The sequence below is a fragment of the Trichoderma harzianum genome, assembly GCF_003025095.1.
Source record: "Trichoderma harzianum CBS 226.95 unplaced genomic scaffold M431scaffold_9, whole genome shotgun sequence".
Lineage (NCBI taxonomy): Eukaryota > Fungi > Ascomycota > Sordariomycetes > Hypocreales > Hypocreaceae > Trichoderma > Trichoderma harzianum.
The window spans coordinates 660371-676757 of NW_020209257.1; the positions used below are offsets into that span (position 1 = coordinate 660371).

The following is a 16387-nucleotide window of genomic DNA, read 5'->3' on the forward strand; positions in this document are numbered from 1 at the left end:
GACTTATCAAGGCGTTCCGGTTGAAATTTACAAATTATTATATTCCAAAACCTGTATTGAATTATATATTCTTGGACAGTTCTGGCTGTTGAGTCACAATGTTATATCCTTTGTAGCAGTGCATAGTGTAACAGTTTTGCATCATCATTATTTTGTAGTATTAATAGATAAAAAGGTGACGTGTCTTATTTACTATATGGCTCAGCCTAGGCGGTGCCCAGGTCCTCTTGTCCGCCACGAGTCTGGCAGTGGTCCACGAGACGCACCGCTGCTTCGACCGGATGCTGCATCAGGCACTCTGGCTCCAGCTACTGCTGGTCGTTGTGGTGCTGGTGCTACCCCATTCACCAACGAACTAATAAACGCAGGAGTCTGAATCCAGTTTCGGCCACCTGCAACCTCGGGCCAGATCTTGCTGAGGAACAGATACAAGTGTGCCGCTGCAAGTCCATGAAGCTGCAGCAATACGATGCCGATACCACCGGGGAAGAAAAGGTTGATCGCCATCATGGCAAACGGCACAAGCTGGGACGGGATCTGGATGAACATGTAGTTCGTTTGCTGCCCTCGCTGCTCCTGGGTTACGGTATAGGCCATGGCAAGGAGAAGTGCTTGCGTCAGTACTCCAAACCCGAAGCCTGTCAGGTGACTCAGTATCTGAAGCCGGGGTGTCAGCCTCAATCACGAGCCAGGAGGATACAAAATGAAGGTGATGGATAAGGAACAGGCACAAGTGGCATCAAGAGGGAAAGATGTAGGGAGCATATAAAAACCACTCGAGTGAATAGTGAACCACACGAGCCATCCATTACGACATCCCACCATGCCCACACCGCAAGCCGATCCTTATGCGAATGAGTGGATCGACTCGAAGTGCAGGGGTAATCTTCCTCAATTCCAGGAACCGTGATAGCAGTAGAGGCATCGCACTATCCGGGCAGATATTTTGAGGAGTTTTCATCAGGTTGCATGGGGAAGCACATGAGATAGTGAGCTAAAAAGACCTACCAAAATTGTTCCGCTAACGAAAGTCAAGTACCAGACGAAATCTTCTCGTCGAGACAATCGCGGATGACCTCTCTCCAGCTGACTCATGTACATGTACATGTGGAAAGTGTCAAATAGGATACCCAAGTTTGGGAAGGTAATCAAGAAGCATGTTACGATACGCCAAACTTGCGGAGGGATCCGCAGCAAGTAGCGAAAGTCATAGTAGAAGAGATCCCCGGCAAGGACTCCTGTGTGTACAGCGCAGGATAGACCAAAGGTAATGGTCGCAACAGTTCTATCGAAGCAGAGTCAGTGCATGTTTCTTGCGTGTGCATGAGGCTGTATAGGAGAGTGTCCTTACCTAGCAATGGGCGGCGCTCGCCAGTATGCGTCCGTAGAAAGCTCTGCCATTGTGTGCAACTTTGCTCATCAAAAGGCGTAAAACCTCAAGTGCAGACGTGAAAAGAATGAAGATGCAAAACACCAGAGCGCTAGAGATGCTTATGAACAGCAAAGGACAGAGTTGGCAGCACCAGGCAACAACGGGAGCGTAATCATTGCTGGGTTTGCTCGTGTCAAACTTTTTGTTGGCTGCTGTAGGACAAAAAGAAATTGTGTCCAAAAGATTCTTTGCTTCCGCTTTTGTCATCAGAGCTTTGACCTGAACTGTATAAATGCATATCGTTTATTAGGTTTTGTACCTGCAGCTTTGTACCCCACAGCTGCAAAAAATATGTGAAAAATCGAGGCGGTTCGTGGTGCGAAGTGGATGTGCTAGAAAATTTCAATTGGTTAATTCTCCAGTGAGCAGGAAACAGCACGGCGTGTCGGAGAAATTTGCTCTGCAGGCGCGGTTTCATTGTCTGTAGGTACTTTGAAGCAAGGCTGATATGTAAGGCCCTACGGGTATATTCTACCCTAAGCTGAAGTAACAAGATCTATCTACGAACGTAGATACTATTTCCAGTTGCTCAATTACGGTTACGGGAAAATATACCCCGCGTGGCAGACGTCGGGTGATAGATTAGCTTGTCCAACCAGACGTCGTTCGTTATGGAGTGTTGGGTCAGAACTTCAATATGCCTTTTAAGGTTGTATAACAGCACGTTTTCACTTTGCAGCTTAATACCACTCATACAAGACAAGAAGAAACCCCGAAAAGTGCTGTGTCTCCAAAACAGGCACGGAAGAGAGCAATACGTAAAAAAGGCACTGTTATCTGTCATATCCATTGAAAAATTTCTGATTATAATTCTCGTACGAGCAAAGATGGGATATGTGGGGAAGCTCACAAAACAGCTACCCTGAAGCTTTTTAATGACGTACAATATTTCTCGGACGCTCGGCTTTGCTAGATCTCACGCAGCTGTTTTCGATGTGAACTTGGCATCATCCCAAAGCGAATCTGCCCCTGGAAATATTAAAGATTGGCATCCTTAGGTATCCCTGCCCCTCTCTTTCATACACCCTCTTCACCGGCCGAGGCTTTGAACGCTTAACGCATCATTCAATTGCCTCGTCTCATACTCCATTTCTCGCCTTAAAGATGGTCGTCGCTCCCCACGATCCGTTGAAGAGCGACGAGGCAAAGGACGCCGGGTGGGAGGCCGGCAAGGGAGGTCTTATCGGAGCAGCCAAATGGGGTGCTGGAGCGGCAATCCTGGGGGGCGCCTCCTTCTTCTGGTCTCCAGTCTACCGCAAAACCACCATCCAGTTCAAAGTGTAGGCATATCAAATCAGAAACTTGACTTACTAGGTAATACATGAGCTCATACGGCAATAGTTATGTTCAAATGTCAGCCATGGTCCTCGGCGGCATGATCGAGGCAGATCAACGCCTGAGGCAGTATGAAGCTCAGGTGAGAGCTCAGAGAAGGTGGCTCAGAGAAAAGGCAAAGTGGGACAGATACGAGCAAGAGATTGCACAGAACAATGGTAAATAAAGATGGATGAACCCAGCGTGTCGGATTTTCCAACGATCAAAAGCTTGATCATGTATATAGCATCATATGATGATACCCCCAAGTACCTCACAATGTATAGTAGCATCTCCCCAATTCCAACGCCCAAGAAACCGAAATGAAAAGCAAAAAAGCACATTCGCTACCTGTATTCCGTCGGTCATGCTATTATCTTCTATCCTATTTTGACGATGTTTTAAACCTCTTGGGATCCATGTTGAGCTTACACAGACGAGCGACGCACCCAGACAGCTGAAGGAGGGTCTGAACACCTTCCAGAATCTTCATATGTGTGAAGCCAATCTCCTTGATGAACTCTAGCTTTGAATGTTCGCTGAGCGTCGGCATTGTCTTTGTAACCTTGAACATGGTACTGATAATATCGTGGCTCGAGTATCCCAAATCCCACAGCTCCCGGAGGGAGTCCAGAGCCGAGTCGACATTCCCCTCGTAGCAAGCTTTCAGCATGGCCTGCACTTTGATTGGGTGCGGTGAATCGACCACCTTGAAGACATTGTCGCCAGAGACAAAACCGAAGCCAGCCCATGTTGACTGCAAGTTGTTAATGGCCTGTCGCATATCTCCCTCTGCACTGAAAACCAAGGCGGCCAAGCCATCGTCGCTGTATTCGACCTTTTCCGCCTCGATGATTTGCAGCAGCCGCTTCACGACTTGCTCATCTGTCAATTTGGCATACCGAAGGATTGCGCATCGTGATTGCAGCGGCTCGATGATTTTGTTGGACTGGTTGCAGGCAAATGCAAATCGAGTGGTATTGGAGTAAATCTCCATTGTTCTACGGAGAGCTTGCTGGGCACCGGATGTCATGCTGTCAGCTTCGTCGAGGATAACCAGCTTGTGTCTGCCAGCGGGCAAGGTAACTTTCTTTTGCGCAAAGCCCTTGATTCGGTTACGAACGACATCAATACCTATGCCCACACGTCAGCAGAGGTCAATTGCACGGCCGTGCATACGCAGATATCCTAGTACCTCGTTCATCACTGGCATTGAGTTCCAGGACAGCCTCCTTGTATGATTCTCCCAGCAGCTGGCGGGCTAGGCAGAGAACACTGGTCGTCTTTCCAATGCCGGGCATACCCGATATAATGACATGGGGCATGTTTCCCTCCTTGGCTATAATCTTCAAACGTTCAATAGTCTCTGTGTTGCCGACAACGTCGTCTAGGAACACCGGGCGATACTTTTCCACCCTTCAAACGATGCCGTTAATAACTTCAAAGTGGGAAGACTCAGCTGCCCACCTGGAGGGCTGGAATTTCGACATACCATGGTAACTCATAGTTAGGTGATCCATTGGACGAAGCTGCAAGAACTGCCTTTGACGTGGCATTCGAGGACTCTCCCTTTTCTTCTGGCTTTGCGGCGGGCATTTTTGCTTGAGGATTTTGGTATGGTGAACTAAAGCACTTTACGCGATCCAGCGGACGCGTCGAGATCGCTAAGTTAGCAGCTCTGCTTTAGTGGACACCAAACTGCCTACAGCGGTACAAAGGTACATTGAAAACTAAAAGTGGCTCGTGCACCACCGCCACCACTGTGCAGCAGCAATCGCAATCTTATCTATCCAACTTTTTTTTTAGACTCTGGTCGTCATATCGTCTCACGACAGCATTTACAGAGAGTCGAACCGTTCACAATCAAGCTCTCTTTTGCCCATAATATCACGCCTGCCACATAATCAGGGCCGAATTACACATATTTCCAAAGAATTGAAAATCAAAGAGGCCGTTATTATCGATAGTCGGACGACCGCAACAACGCAGCCATGGGTGTCGCGAAGAAGACGAGAAAGTTTGGACAGGTTTGTCCTCTCTCACCGGCAAAATTTATCGAATTTCTGGGAGATACTGACCATTGAATCTAGGTCAAACGAGTCATCGGCCTGAAGGATGTCCGACTCAAGGAAAACCGATTGAAAGAAGAACTCAAGCAGAAGGAGAAGGAGGCCAGGAGGACAGTTGGAGGAGAAGTCGTCAAGGAAGTTGCCCAGATGCCGAGCGGCATGTATTTCGCCCACAACGACAACCTCAAGCCGCCATATAGCGTCCTCGTCGATACAAATTTCCTAAGTCATACCGTTCAGAGGAAGCTGTCGCTGCTGGAATCCATGATGGACTGCCTCTACGCAAAGTGCAACCCTATCATCACCTCATGCGTCATGGCCGAACTCGAGAAACTGGGTACAAAATACAGACTGGCGTTGAAAATTGCCAGAGATGAGAGGTGGCAGCGGATACAGTGCGATCACAAGGGCACATATGCAGACGATTGCATCGTGGATCGGGTGACGAAGGATCGGATATATATCGTGGGGACCAACGACAAGGCCCTGAAGCAGAGGCTGCGAAAAATTCCTGGAGTTCCGATCATGAGTGTCGCGAGGGGCAAATATGTAATAGAGAGGCTTCCGGGAGCGCTGCCTAAATGACGGGGTTATGGGTTAAAGCCTTGATTTTATTTACTTGTTTTTTTCACAATCTTCGTTCTTCGGTTTTTACGCTTTACGGTTTTGCGCAACTCGCGACTGGAGTTTAGCGCAAATCCGAACCATTTCCGCTTAGGTAATACCACAGAAACCATCAGCCTTGCTGTCACCAGTCCGTAGTTGAACAATTTAGACTCCAAATGACTACGACGCTGTAAATAAACTTCATAACGGCCATTGTGACTCTAGAGTGTTACTAGTTGCGTTAAGCATATATAGGTATTTGGTGTGGCGCGCAAAATATCCAGACGAGAACTTTTCGGGTTTCGGCTTGTGAGCGCGGATAGCAAGCATCGCCACCCCTCTGTATTACAAAAGGCTTACAAAAGGCCGACGACAAGGCTGAGAACCAGCGCACTGGGCAAAACACCATCGAGCGTTGATAACGAAATGGATTTGGGAATGAACTCGGGGAGCTCAGCATCTCTTGTAAAGAAGCGCACGCGGATTCTCCTCTCGTGCGCGCCATGCCGGAACTCGAAGCTCAAGTGTGACCGTGAGCAGCCATGCGGGCAGTGCGCCAAGAAGGGCCGCCTGGACTTGTGCGTCTATGCGCCAAAGCCGGAGAAGAAGAGGCCGGCGGCCAAGGGCATGGCGGCGCGGCTCAAGAGGCTCGAGGGGATGGTGCGAGGCATGATGGACGACGAGGGGAATCTCAGATCGGGGCCTCAGGCGGCGGAGGGCGTTGCGCCGCAGCTGAAAGGAAAAGTTGTTCACGGAGATAATGCGACGACGTATGTGGGCGCCACTCACTGTCTGGCGATGCTTGAAGATGTGAGTGATGAAAAAGGCGATGATGATGATGAGTTTTGGGATATACGCGGAAATTCCGAAGGCTAACGGTGGCATCAGATTGAGGATATCAAAGCCTACTTTGACGATCCCGGGGACTCAGACGACGACTTACTGCCAGGCGAAGAGCTGGAGGGACCGGAGATGCTTCTTTACTCTCGAGGGGCGCCAACTAGTCGCGAAGAACTTCTTGCTCAGCTACCCGAGAGGCATGTAGCGGACAGACTAGTTACGCGGTATTTTTCATCTAAAAGCCCATCTCAACGTGAGTGTCATTCCTTCAGGTTTCCTCTTGAGTTGTCAAGTTTATGAGAGTTGCTGTGGTAGAAAGAAAGGAGGAGGCTGACCTCATGAGATATAGACGTCGTTCACCGTCCGACATTCACAAGAGCGGTAAGTTTGATTGAGAAACCCCCGGCCCAACTTGTCATAAACTCCCAGTAACTAACAAAAGATGTCATCAAGTATGTGAAATTCTGGCAAAACCCTGGTGAAGCCTCACTTCATTGGGTAGCCCTCCTCTTCATGGTCCTCGCCCTGGGCGTGTTTTTCAATAACTTTTCCGCCCCCGACGAGGTCGAGAGTGATTCACCGATATCAGTCAAGGACAGAATCAAGCAGTACCGCTCATGTGCGGGATGGGCGCTGATATGGGGTAAATACTCCCAGCCGACGTCTGTAACGGTGCCGGCTTTTATTCTTTATGTGGAGGCCGACTTCATTCTCAACCGAGCGGCGCAGATGAACTGCTACATCCTGTCGGGCGTCTGCGTGCGGTTGATGCTCAAGATGGGATTCCATCGAGATCCTTCTCACCTGGCCAACATTTCCCCCTTTGAAGGCGAGATGAGGCGCAGGCAGTGGAACATGGCTGCCCAGATCGACCTCCTCGTCTCTTTCCACATGGGTCTGCCGAGCATGCTCGCTGGTATTGAAACAGATACAGAGCTGCCGCGTAACCTGGAAGACGACGACTTTGACGAAAAGTGCAAGGAGCTGCCGCAGCCACGGCCGGAGAACGTTTACACATTTATGACTTACGCTATCCACAAATCCAGGCTACTTCGTGTATTTAGCAAAGTCGCCCAGCAGGCTCACTCATTAACGCCGCCGAGCTACAGCGATGTGCTGAAACTGGATAACTTGTTGACTGAGACTTGGAGTAGCATCCCGTCGTTCATGTATGTGAAGCCGTTGGAAGAGTGCGTCGGCGAGGAGCCCCACCAGATCATTCAACGATACGGAATTGCGTCGCTATATCACAAGAGCCGCTGCGTTCTCCATCGACGCTACCTGGCAGAGGCAGACCCAAAGCCCGAGCACGACTACTCGCGAAATCAGTGCCTGGATGCCGCTACGACGCTGCTGGACTTTCAATATGCTTCTTGGTTGGGGTGCCAGCCCGGCAATGTCCTCGGCCGCTCGGGCTGGTTCATGAGCTCGCTCGCCGTGCACGACTTTATGCTCGCCGCCATGATTCTATACCTCATCATCCAGAACGACAACTATTCCGAAGACGGCTCTGGCTTCGGCACGGCGGGCAGGCAAAGGGAGGCGCCGACCAAGGAGCAGCTGATTGCCATGATCCGGCGATCACATGATATCAGCTGTCAAGTATTCAACAAGTTGACGGATCTAAGAAAGACGGCAGATACGCTGGCTGTGATGCTAGCCAAGCTCGGACGGCCGGTTGAACGAAGCTCGCCTGCTTCCTCTAGCACGCAATACCCACAGTCCGGTAGGGACTCGAGTCGATCAGTATCTAGCCATGTAGTATCTCTCGATGCTGTTGGATACGCATCTGACTATCCCAACAGCGGACTCGAAGGTTAGTCTTCATTCCAGTAGTGTCCTGTCCCCCCAGATGATATGCTTGGGTTACTAAGAAACTGCAGATTCAGGCTCTAGCTCTGGCCCAACACCATTCTCCCAGGGTCAGCCAGCAGCCAGCACTGCAGCTAATGCGGGAGCTATACCCAGCCGCAGCAACGCCGGTGCGCAAATAGCAAACAACATTAACCAGTTCGACATGTCCTGGATGTTATCTGTGGATAACGTAGACTGGGTAAGCAAGCCCTGTTTTGTTTCCTCTGGAGCAATTCTCCCTTTTTTGCCGTGGCAGCCCATGTGCAGTTCCAATAAAAAGCTAACCATTGAAAAAAACAGAGACATCTAGATGCTTCCCTCGGCCAGAATGTGACGGATGGGTCGGGTTCCAGCACGGCTCAGTCGTGGATGGAGAGAATGCCGCTGGACGATGTGGATATGTTGAATGCTGATCTTTGGAATATGGCCCCTGAAACTGATGGCCAATGAGTTTGAGCATTTTGCAGAGAGATAAGAGAAATACGAGTAATGATACATTAAACCACTGTGATCAGCCCAACGCGCTGCTTGTTACGTTTCTGCTGCCTTCCCAACAGGGGTGCTGTGTTGATTGCAAAGAGTCATAATACAGCGACAATTAACTTGACGACTCTCCACGCCAAGTCCAACCAGGGTCACATGTTGCATTATAACGAACCAGTACAACACTCGTCGTAACATGTTCCATCAAGACGAACCTGATTTCTTCCAACTGCCTCTCAATATAGATTGTAGTTTGACTAACAGGGACCTTGGAGGAAGAAATGAAATTACAACTCATGCGGCCAAATATGCAGATGAATGTGCCGATTTCCCCACAGGTTGGCCATCCATTATGATGGTACAAACCGGGAAATGCCACTTGGGATGCTACGCCAATAAGAGTTGGAGGGCTTTTTTCAAATAACCGTTGATAGCACCGTGCCATTGGACCAAGAAGGGAAAGCCGGATGGATTTGGGGGAAGAGTGGCTTGGGATGAGCCAGTTTGAGGGTTTTTAAAGAAGGAATTGGCTTCAAAAGCCGCTCAACTTTGATAAGGAACGAGAGAGTAACGCAGTGAACAACAGAAAAAAAAAAGCACTGATCATTCCAAAAGCCCTTCGGTATTCGGCTCGTCGCAGGGGGCCCTGTGCCATGTTGGTGCTTCCGGGATCAAAAAGAGTCGACAAAGTGCGCGCGGGGTGACGGACGGCAGTCCATCTCGCACGGAGTATTGCTACTTTACTGTACAGGCAATAATTTCACCGCGATAGGGACCGAAAATGCAATAAGAAATTTGAAAAGGGCACGCGAGCTAATGCATGATATAGGCCGAGTTTGCGGCAACACACCCCTCGTTTTCACTCGTCGTGTAAGCACAAGTACTGCAGTACAAAGTGCCCTCCTCCGCGTTTTGAGACGCTCGCTTTAGCTTGATGGATCGGGCGAGGTTGTGCGCCTTTGTCGCATTCCGTGAGTTTTGCGGAGGAGCTGAAGGGCTTACCGTGTCCTGTACCCCCTAGAAAGTGTTTGCTGTCTCTGCGCGATCCGGCGCCAACGAAGCTCACGAGGACAAGGAAAATGAGCTAGCCAATAAATGGGGGCAATGCTATTCATAATGGCCTGCATGAGCGGGGGGGTAGGAGACGAGAAATAGTATCACGTAGGAGGTTGACCGTCGGCTAGATGAGCGGTTCTTTGGGGTTTACGGGCATTGTCTGCAGCCGGTGAAGTCACAACCCTGTCACCAGCTTTTCTCACCCGCTCGTAGGGCGCAATCACAGGGGGCGCTAAAATGGAAAAAGGAAAGAAAAGAAAGAAGGCAAAGTCGCGATAGTGGCGGGAAGCCGGTTGGTGTAATAGCATGGGGAAGCCGCATCAACGGCGTCGTGCGGCGCGGCGTGTCGGAACGCAGCATCTCTCAACGAGCTACACTACAGGCCACAGCGAGTGACGAATGAGAAGGCAAGGAGTGAATGCAGAGGGAAAGCTATCGCAGGGGATTGGCTGCATAAACCGTTACACCCAGAACTGCTAGTACGAATCCAGGTATACGTCGACAAGCTCAAGCCATTGATGGAACCATCACATTACGGAGCTGTAGCACCTTGAGGGTTCAGAGAGATTACTCGTAGTTGGTAGAAGGGAGTGAGTGGGAGGCAAGGCAAGGAGAACGTGGCCCTGTAGACAGAAAATTGAAAAAAATTACTAAGAAAAAAAGGGAACAAGAGAAGGAAAAATCATCACAGGTCTGGTGACCCGAGCTCTGGATCGATCGATGACGGTCCAGGCCGGCAGCAAGAGAAAAAAATTTCGTGACATGGACCAACAATATCAAGGCGATCTTGAAGCAATTGAGGATATGAGCAATGGAATGAGGTTAACGAAATCATCTGACTGGAGAACCGGGGCAAAAATTTACCTAATCTCAACCTCTCCTTTGCCGCTGCAGGGGCTCTGCCTCTCTGCGTGTATCCGCTCTTGGCCCTGGGGTTGAACCTCGTTGAACCTGGAGCGTGGAAACGTGGGAAGAATTAACGAGAGCTAATGCAAATAGGCCGAACGCCGGAAACGCGGGAGCTGGTTACCTAGCGGTCGTATTTCTTAGTGAGGTTTTGTATGGGGAATACGAAGGGGGAGTAGCACTGTGGCAGCCGAGAAGAAATTTTTTCTTCCTTCTCTTGCTCTTCTCTCATACTTCCAAAGGGTCTTTTTGCTCGTGGATCCTGCGGCATGAGTCGAGTCAAGTTTGAAGATCCTACCCCATTCCTCCCTAGAGCCAATGGCCCGATAAGATACCTCAGATAGCCTTTGTTATCTCGGAGCCGCAAATCCAAAATATTTTTGTATTGGATACTTCAAAAGTACCTACACCGAACGGCACATGCCCTCGAGTTCTTGGGCGCGGTACTCATGCTCCATACTTGGGGACAAACTTTTGGTCCGATGCCGCAATCTAACTCCAGTATTGTCTCAGCATTATCTGGCGTCGACAGGTGTATACTCGTACTGTAAGCTGCCGCGAATTAGGCAGCGTGCACTGTACTGCATCGAGAGCCGCTGCACGGAGTACCGAGCCCCATGTGCTACGGCTTTGGTCCGTAATAAGTGAGGAGCGCGTGACAGGACCCGGGTCAGCCATTCTGGGTAGCCCCGGCGCTGGAAACTAGCTTTAGCATTGCATGTAGGGACTTTGGACATGTCCATAACTGACACACGTTGCTCAGGACGGCAGTATCATTAGGCTGATGCGGCATGTCTGTATGGAGTCGTGGTGTTCGGTAAGGGCAGGTCATGCAACTTGTAATACATAATACTGGACCTCCTCTGTTAGCCCCCAGGTAGAGCAAAGGTACTCGTACACATGCAGATGGAGTATGATGGAATTCGGAGAGACCGCTAGCCGTCCTGTGCCTTTGGAGACGTCGTCTGCTGACCTTGTGCGCCTTTCTTCCGATGCCACAGTGTACGATGATAGGCCCTGGCACTCCGTACAGTAGATGGTACCTGTGCTCCCTACACACGTTAGCTCTGATCTTGTGTAGCATTTGGTTGTGTTCCTCTTCTGTCTTTAGCGCTTGTGCATGCCATTGGTGGTACTGGCAGCACTATCTAATGGCATGTAGTAATACCAGATAAACGGCAATGCCCAGCAAGCCCTTGCGCCTCATCCGCGGAGTTGCATGGAGCCAAGGCGCAAAACAAGAAAATCCCAGAGGCGACTTCCATTAGCGACGCCGCCCGATTGGTCGGCCCTAGACTATCTTCAAGTAAAGTGGTGAGGGAACACAACATCAATGGTTCAACGCACCTGTGGCCCGATTGGACACGCATCGTGCATGGGGTGGGATTTCTCTGACCTGATGCGAACGGAAAGGCATCGACAACTCGAGCAGAAAACCGTTGCTAGCCTTGCCTTGTTCCGGTCAGGTCATCCGCACGTGAATGGATCGACTTTTACTGGAAGATTTTGGAGCAAATCAGGCCAGTCGCGGGCCCTATCGGCGCGTCTGACTGGCCAAAAGTTTACACAGGCCTAGCACTCATACAGGTACCATGTTACGTAGCAGTTGTCTCGACTTGCACGAATCTAATCAGATGTTGCCCGTTGTGCAAGGTACTCCATACAGGGATCCATGATGACAGAGATCGGGCTAGCCAACTCAAAAAAGAGGTGGTGGTATAGGTACCGGGTACCTAACAGTCTTACATGTTGCTCCGTTCCTGTCGATGATAGCGGCCGGAGGGCTCCGACTTTTTTTATTTTTTTTTATTTTTACTTTTTTCTTTCGCTTCTTCTTGTTTGTTCTTGCCGTCGTTAACCATCCATGGGGAATGCTATGCACTGAGAGTAGGGCTCGCTCTTTCCCCCAAATTTCCACAGGCAGTACCTAGCGGCACCTTTCAGTTGCGTTGAACAGAATCCAGACCAAAGTACTACCAGGTACCCCTAACCCAAGCTTTTGCAGCACATGGCCGTATCGAGGACCTTGCAGGTGAGGCTTTGACACTTGCCTTTACACGGAGTCAGTACAAGTGCGCCGTGCAAAAGTTCTCGTACCTGGTACTACCGCTGCAAGTCTCTCATCTTGGGGTCCAAGCGGTACTTGCACCTGTACCCTGTAGGTACAGTGCCCGTATCTGTACCTGTGCCTGTACCCGTCGCCTCCGACCTTCGCTCCTGCTGCTCTGGGCGAGGCAAGGGTGTGCCGTCATTCTGCATCGCCGTTGACTTCACTCGGGATTGTAGATGGTATCAGTGATTGGTATTAGTATGAGTATTGGGGTAATAATTGCCCATCCATGGATATTTATTTGTAGTATGACACATACTTCTGCTTAGTACATGCGGAATTCGATACCGAGAGTCGACTTGACTATTCGTTCGCCTTATTTGCCTGATTACAGACTGACTGACTGACTGCAGTCAAGCAAGATTCATTCCCCCCCTCCATCTTGAATCTACTTTAGTTACCTATCCCAACACAACCACCCCCCTCCTCATCCCTTATCGCCCTGCACCCAGCAGCAGCCAGCCATCTGACTGGTTTCAGCGCGCGGCCGCCATTTAAGTAAGAAATTGCTTGAGTCCTCACACGCCAAGGCGTGGCGAGGCCACTCCAACTAACCCCAATCTTTCCGTCTCTTCGAAGCTAGTCTCCCAATTCGCGCGAGCTAAATCGACCACAGCCGTTGTTCTTATCGGGAAAAAAAAAGAGACTTGACCCCTCTACGGTACAGTATATCCAGTATATCCAGAGGCCGTATCCCGTCGCCTCGCCTCGCCGCCTGTGGTCTGTCTGGTCTTTTACACGGCGAATGAATGCTCCTTGCGACAGCGTCTCCCCCTTTTGTCTCGTCTCGTTATATCACAGGCAATCCCGGCTGCGGTCCCCTCGGCCCCTGGCGACCAATTGTATTCAACTCCCATTTCCGCCTCTTACTCATTCGCCCACCGCTCTCGAATATCCGCTGCTTGTCCCCCGGGTGTTGTGTTGTGTTGTGCCACCGGCCTAGACCAGACCCGACAAGTTCTACACTGAGACTCGCCGAGCTGCCCTCGTGGGATCCTACATACATCATCACCACTTTTGCTGTGCGCCGCGTCCAGCCGCTGGCATTGGATCTTTCTAGTACAAGTAATACCGTGCTCGCTGCTTGTCCTCCCACGCTCGCCCGTTCAAACGGCCCACGACCCACGGCCCACGATCCACTGTCATACCTCGCTCTTACGTACTGACTACTCGTTTTCGATCCATGAGCTGAGAGACAAGCCCTACTGCTACCTCTTTTTTCTTTTGATCCCCCACCATCAAATCCGCATCCCTAGGCCATCTGCCTCTGTTTTACAGGCGGGCTGGCACGTCCGGATAACGGTGGCCTTGCCTGTCGAATAAATACACAGCCTGCGTCGGAGCAAATCAACTTCCTGTCTCGGCGACCAATTCCATCCAGTCGGCTTCGGCCTCAAATCCCACCACCAAGCCAAACGGAGCCATGCCGGCACAACTCAACGGGTCCGTTACGGGCGCCCTTCCCATCCATATCGCGACCGACCAGACAAACGGCTTCCACAAGCAACATAAGCATTCGCGATCCTCCTACTCGGAGTCTTCCCCTCTGGCCAACTCGAGGAACAATTCCTTGACCTTCCGCCCTACCAAGAGATTCATGTCGACGCCAAAGACCATTGCCGTTATAAACGCTAGCGGCCGCCAAGCTGCGTCGCTGATTCGCGTGGCTACGGCCGTTGGTTACCACGTTCGTGCACAGCTGCGGAATCTCGAAGGAGTTGTCGCTACCGAAGTGTCCACCAACCCCAACGTCACTATCATTGTTGGCGAGCTCTATACACGACACCAGCCTACCAAGGAGAACAAGGATGTAACTCAGAACGGCCCCATGCCCGGCGTCGGCGTCAACCACGATCTGATCGACAATCTTTTCCGCGGCGCACAGCTCGCCTTCATCAACACCACTTTTTACGGAGATGAACTGCAGATCGGCAAGGCTCTGGCCGATGCGGCGAAAAAGGCAAACATCCAACACTACATCTACTCCTCCATGCCCGACCACGCAGTATACCACACCGGGTGGCCGTCGTTGCCTCTATGGGCCGCTAAGCACAAGGTTGAAGAGTATGTGAGGGAGCTGGGTCTGCCTGCCACCTTTGTCTACACCGGCATCTACAATAACAATTTCACCTCGCTGCTTTACCCATTGTTCTGCATGGAGCTGCAGCCGGATGGCTCCTTCACATGGCAGGCTCCGTTCCACGAAGACGCCAAGCTCCCCTGGTTGGATGCTGAGCATGACGTTGGGCCTGCCATTATACAACTTTTCAAGGACGGCGTATCTAAGTGGCAAGGGGAGCGCATCGCTCTGGCGTACGAATACTTGACTCCGGTGGAAGCTTGCAAGCTCTTTGCCCGCGGAGTCGGCCGCCCTGTCCGCTATATAAGAGGACCTATCGATATCAAAGTTCGCATACCTACAGGATATCGACAACAGCTGGAGGCTCTGGAGAAGCTTTTTGATCCCAACGAGAAGGACCCCGCGAAGCAGCCCCCCTACTTTGGTGACCCAAAGCTGGAAGCCAGCTGCCCGCGGGAGGCGCTTGAGTTGTGGGAGGGCCCTCGAGGGCTGGAAGAGTACGCGAGAGAAATGTTCCCACTGGAAGAAGAAGCCAATGGCTTGACGTGGATGTTTGACGAGGAGGATGACGGCCATGAGGCCCGGATGCAGGCCACCACGACTTCTGTGGAAAACATGAGAATCCAGGATGATGTAGAGGACGAATCGTCCGACGATGATGACGAAGACGGACTTGTCATGCGTGGCTTGAAGCGAGCTGAAGAAAGCTGGCTTGCTTAGAGAAGCTGTTTCTTGTGCAGGTTGCGTCGTCATTGGACGGGCGATGATTGTATTTTGCAAGCCTTGGCGTTTACATCGACATGGAATTCGAGCCACGGCTTGAGTCGAATGGTGTATCTGGAGCACTGTTTCATTACTTCTCTCTTCTTCTTTTTTCGGTTGCCATTTCCCCGGGTTTTCTTCATTTTCATTTTTTTTTGCCCCCCAAAAAGGCGTAGGTCTCTCTCTACTGCTTGATAATGGGTAGCTTTTACGAACGACACCGATATTCTACAACACAACTCATAAGAGAAAAAAAGCGCTTGGACAATGGACGATGGGAGTTTCAACATGGGTGACTATTTTCCTCCTCTTAGCACAACTGCACATTGGCGTGGCGTTGGTTGGCAGGGCGGAGACCAAAAAATATAAAACAAATCCGACGAAGGCGCGGTCTTGGAACTTCGTGAATAAAGGGGGCTACTGTTGGGAGCGTACCATTTTTTCTCTCCTCTTCACAGCAGTACATAGTTTATACGAACTTGCTATATGCACTTAACTGCCGCCGTGCATCTCGTTTCACTAGAACGTGAATGGTGACTTATGTCGGGAAACTTTTGCTGGTGCTAGATTCACGCAACAGAGGATAGGGCAGCAAAGGGGACAGTTTGATGAATTTTTTCTTATCTCTATTTGATTGGCTGGCTGTCTGGGGTGCAACAGAGGAATTCGAGTAACACAACAGGTAGACGAAGCTTGTTCTTGGTCGTAATTTGCGGGTTGTATTTACCATGTATCCGTACATAGGTATATAAGGTATGTGCTTGGTAGTGCTTTGTAATTACGAGGTATATGTCCTGAACAACTGTTTCCCGCTTTCTATAACATTCATATCCCATAATGTTTCCCATATACTTTGCTTTGCTCCTTTTTGTTTT

General features: G+C 50.4%; 7 protein-coding genes across 7 annotated transcripts; 4 read left to right on the top strand and 3 right to left on the bottom strand.

The window, feature by feature from the left end:
* Positions 1-114: 114 nt before the first annotated feature.
* Positions 115-1580, bottom strand: M431DRAFT_119865 (hypothetical protein). The gene is made up of 3 exons (XM_024912082.1): positions 1352-1580; positions 1009-1285; positions 115-657 (listed from the first exon to the last, which is right to left on the bottom strand). Exons 1-3 carry the CDS (start codon positions 1399-1401, stop codon positions 202-204), a joined length of 783 nt encoding a protein of 260 aa, XP_024772396.1. The 5' UTR covers positions 1402-1580; the 3' UTR covers positions 115-201.
* Positions 1581-2417: 837 nt separating this feature from the next.
* On the top strand, positions 2418-3032 carry M431DRAFT_470148 (hypothetical protein). Its single transcript, XM_024915424.1, has 2 exons — positions 2418-2712; positions 2774-3032. The coding sequence occupies exons 1-2, from the start codon at positions 2537-2539 to the stop codon at positions 2931-2933; spliced, it is 336 nt and encodes a 111-aa protein (XP_024772397.1). The 5' UTR covers positions 2418-2536; the 3' UTR covers positions 2934-3032.
* Positions 3033-3131: 99 nt separating this feature from the next.
* M431DRAFT_90043 (hypothetical protein) lies at positions 3132-4342 on the bottom strand (the record flags this gene model as incomplete). Its single annotated transcript, XM_024924102.1, has 3 exons — positions 3132-3880; positions 3942-4162; positions 4239-4342. 3 exons carry the CDS (start codon positions 4340-4342, stop codon positions 3132-3134), a joined length of 1074 nt encoding a protein of 357 aa, XP_024772398.1.
* Positions 4343-4737: 395 nt separating this feature from the next.
* Positions 4738-5400, top strand: M431DRAFT_90491 (hypothetical protein; the record flags this gene model as incomplete). The annotated part of the gene is made up of 2 exons (XM_024924152.1): positions 4738-4773; positions 4837-5400. 2 exons carry the CDS (start codon positions 4738-4740, stop codon positions 5398-5400), a joined length of 600 nt encoding a protein of 199 aa, XP_024772399.1.
* Positions 5401-5847: 447 nt separating this feature from the next.
* M431DRAFT_497041 (hypothetical protein) lies at positions 5848-8565 on the top strand (the record flags this gene model as incomplete). The annotated part of the gene is made up of 6 exons (XM_024917551.1): positions 5848-6231; positions 6310-6514; positions 6611-6642; positions 6715-7987; positions 8145-8314; positions 8416-8565. 6 exons carry the CDS (start codon positions 5848-5850, stop codon positions 8563-8565), a joined length of 2214 nt encoding a protein of 737 aa, XP_024772400.1.
* Positions 8566-9399: 834 nt separating this feature from the next.
* M431DRAFT_470206 (hypothetical protein) lies at positions 9400-10168 on the bottom strand. Its single transcript, XM_024915425.1, has one exon. It carries the CDS (start codon positions 9960-9962, stop codon positions 9756-9758), a length of 207 nt encoding a protein of 68 aa, XP_024772401.1. The 5' UTR covers positions 9963-10168; the 3' UTR covers positions 9400-9755.
* Positions 10169-14093: 3925 nt separating this feature from the next.
* Positions 14094-15470, top strand: M431DRAFT_90382 (hypothetical protein; the record flags this gene model as incomplete). The annotated part of the gene is made up of 1 exon (XM_024924142.1): positions 14094-15470. One exon carries the CDS (start codon positions 14094-14096, stop codon positions 15468-15470), a length of 1377 nt encoding a protein of 458 aa, XP_024772402.1.
* Positions 15471-16387: the final 917 nt, after the last annotated feature.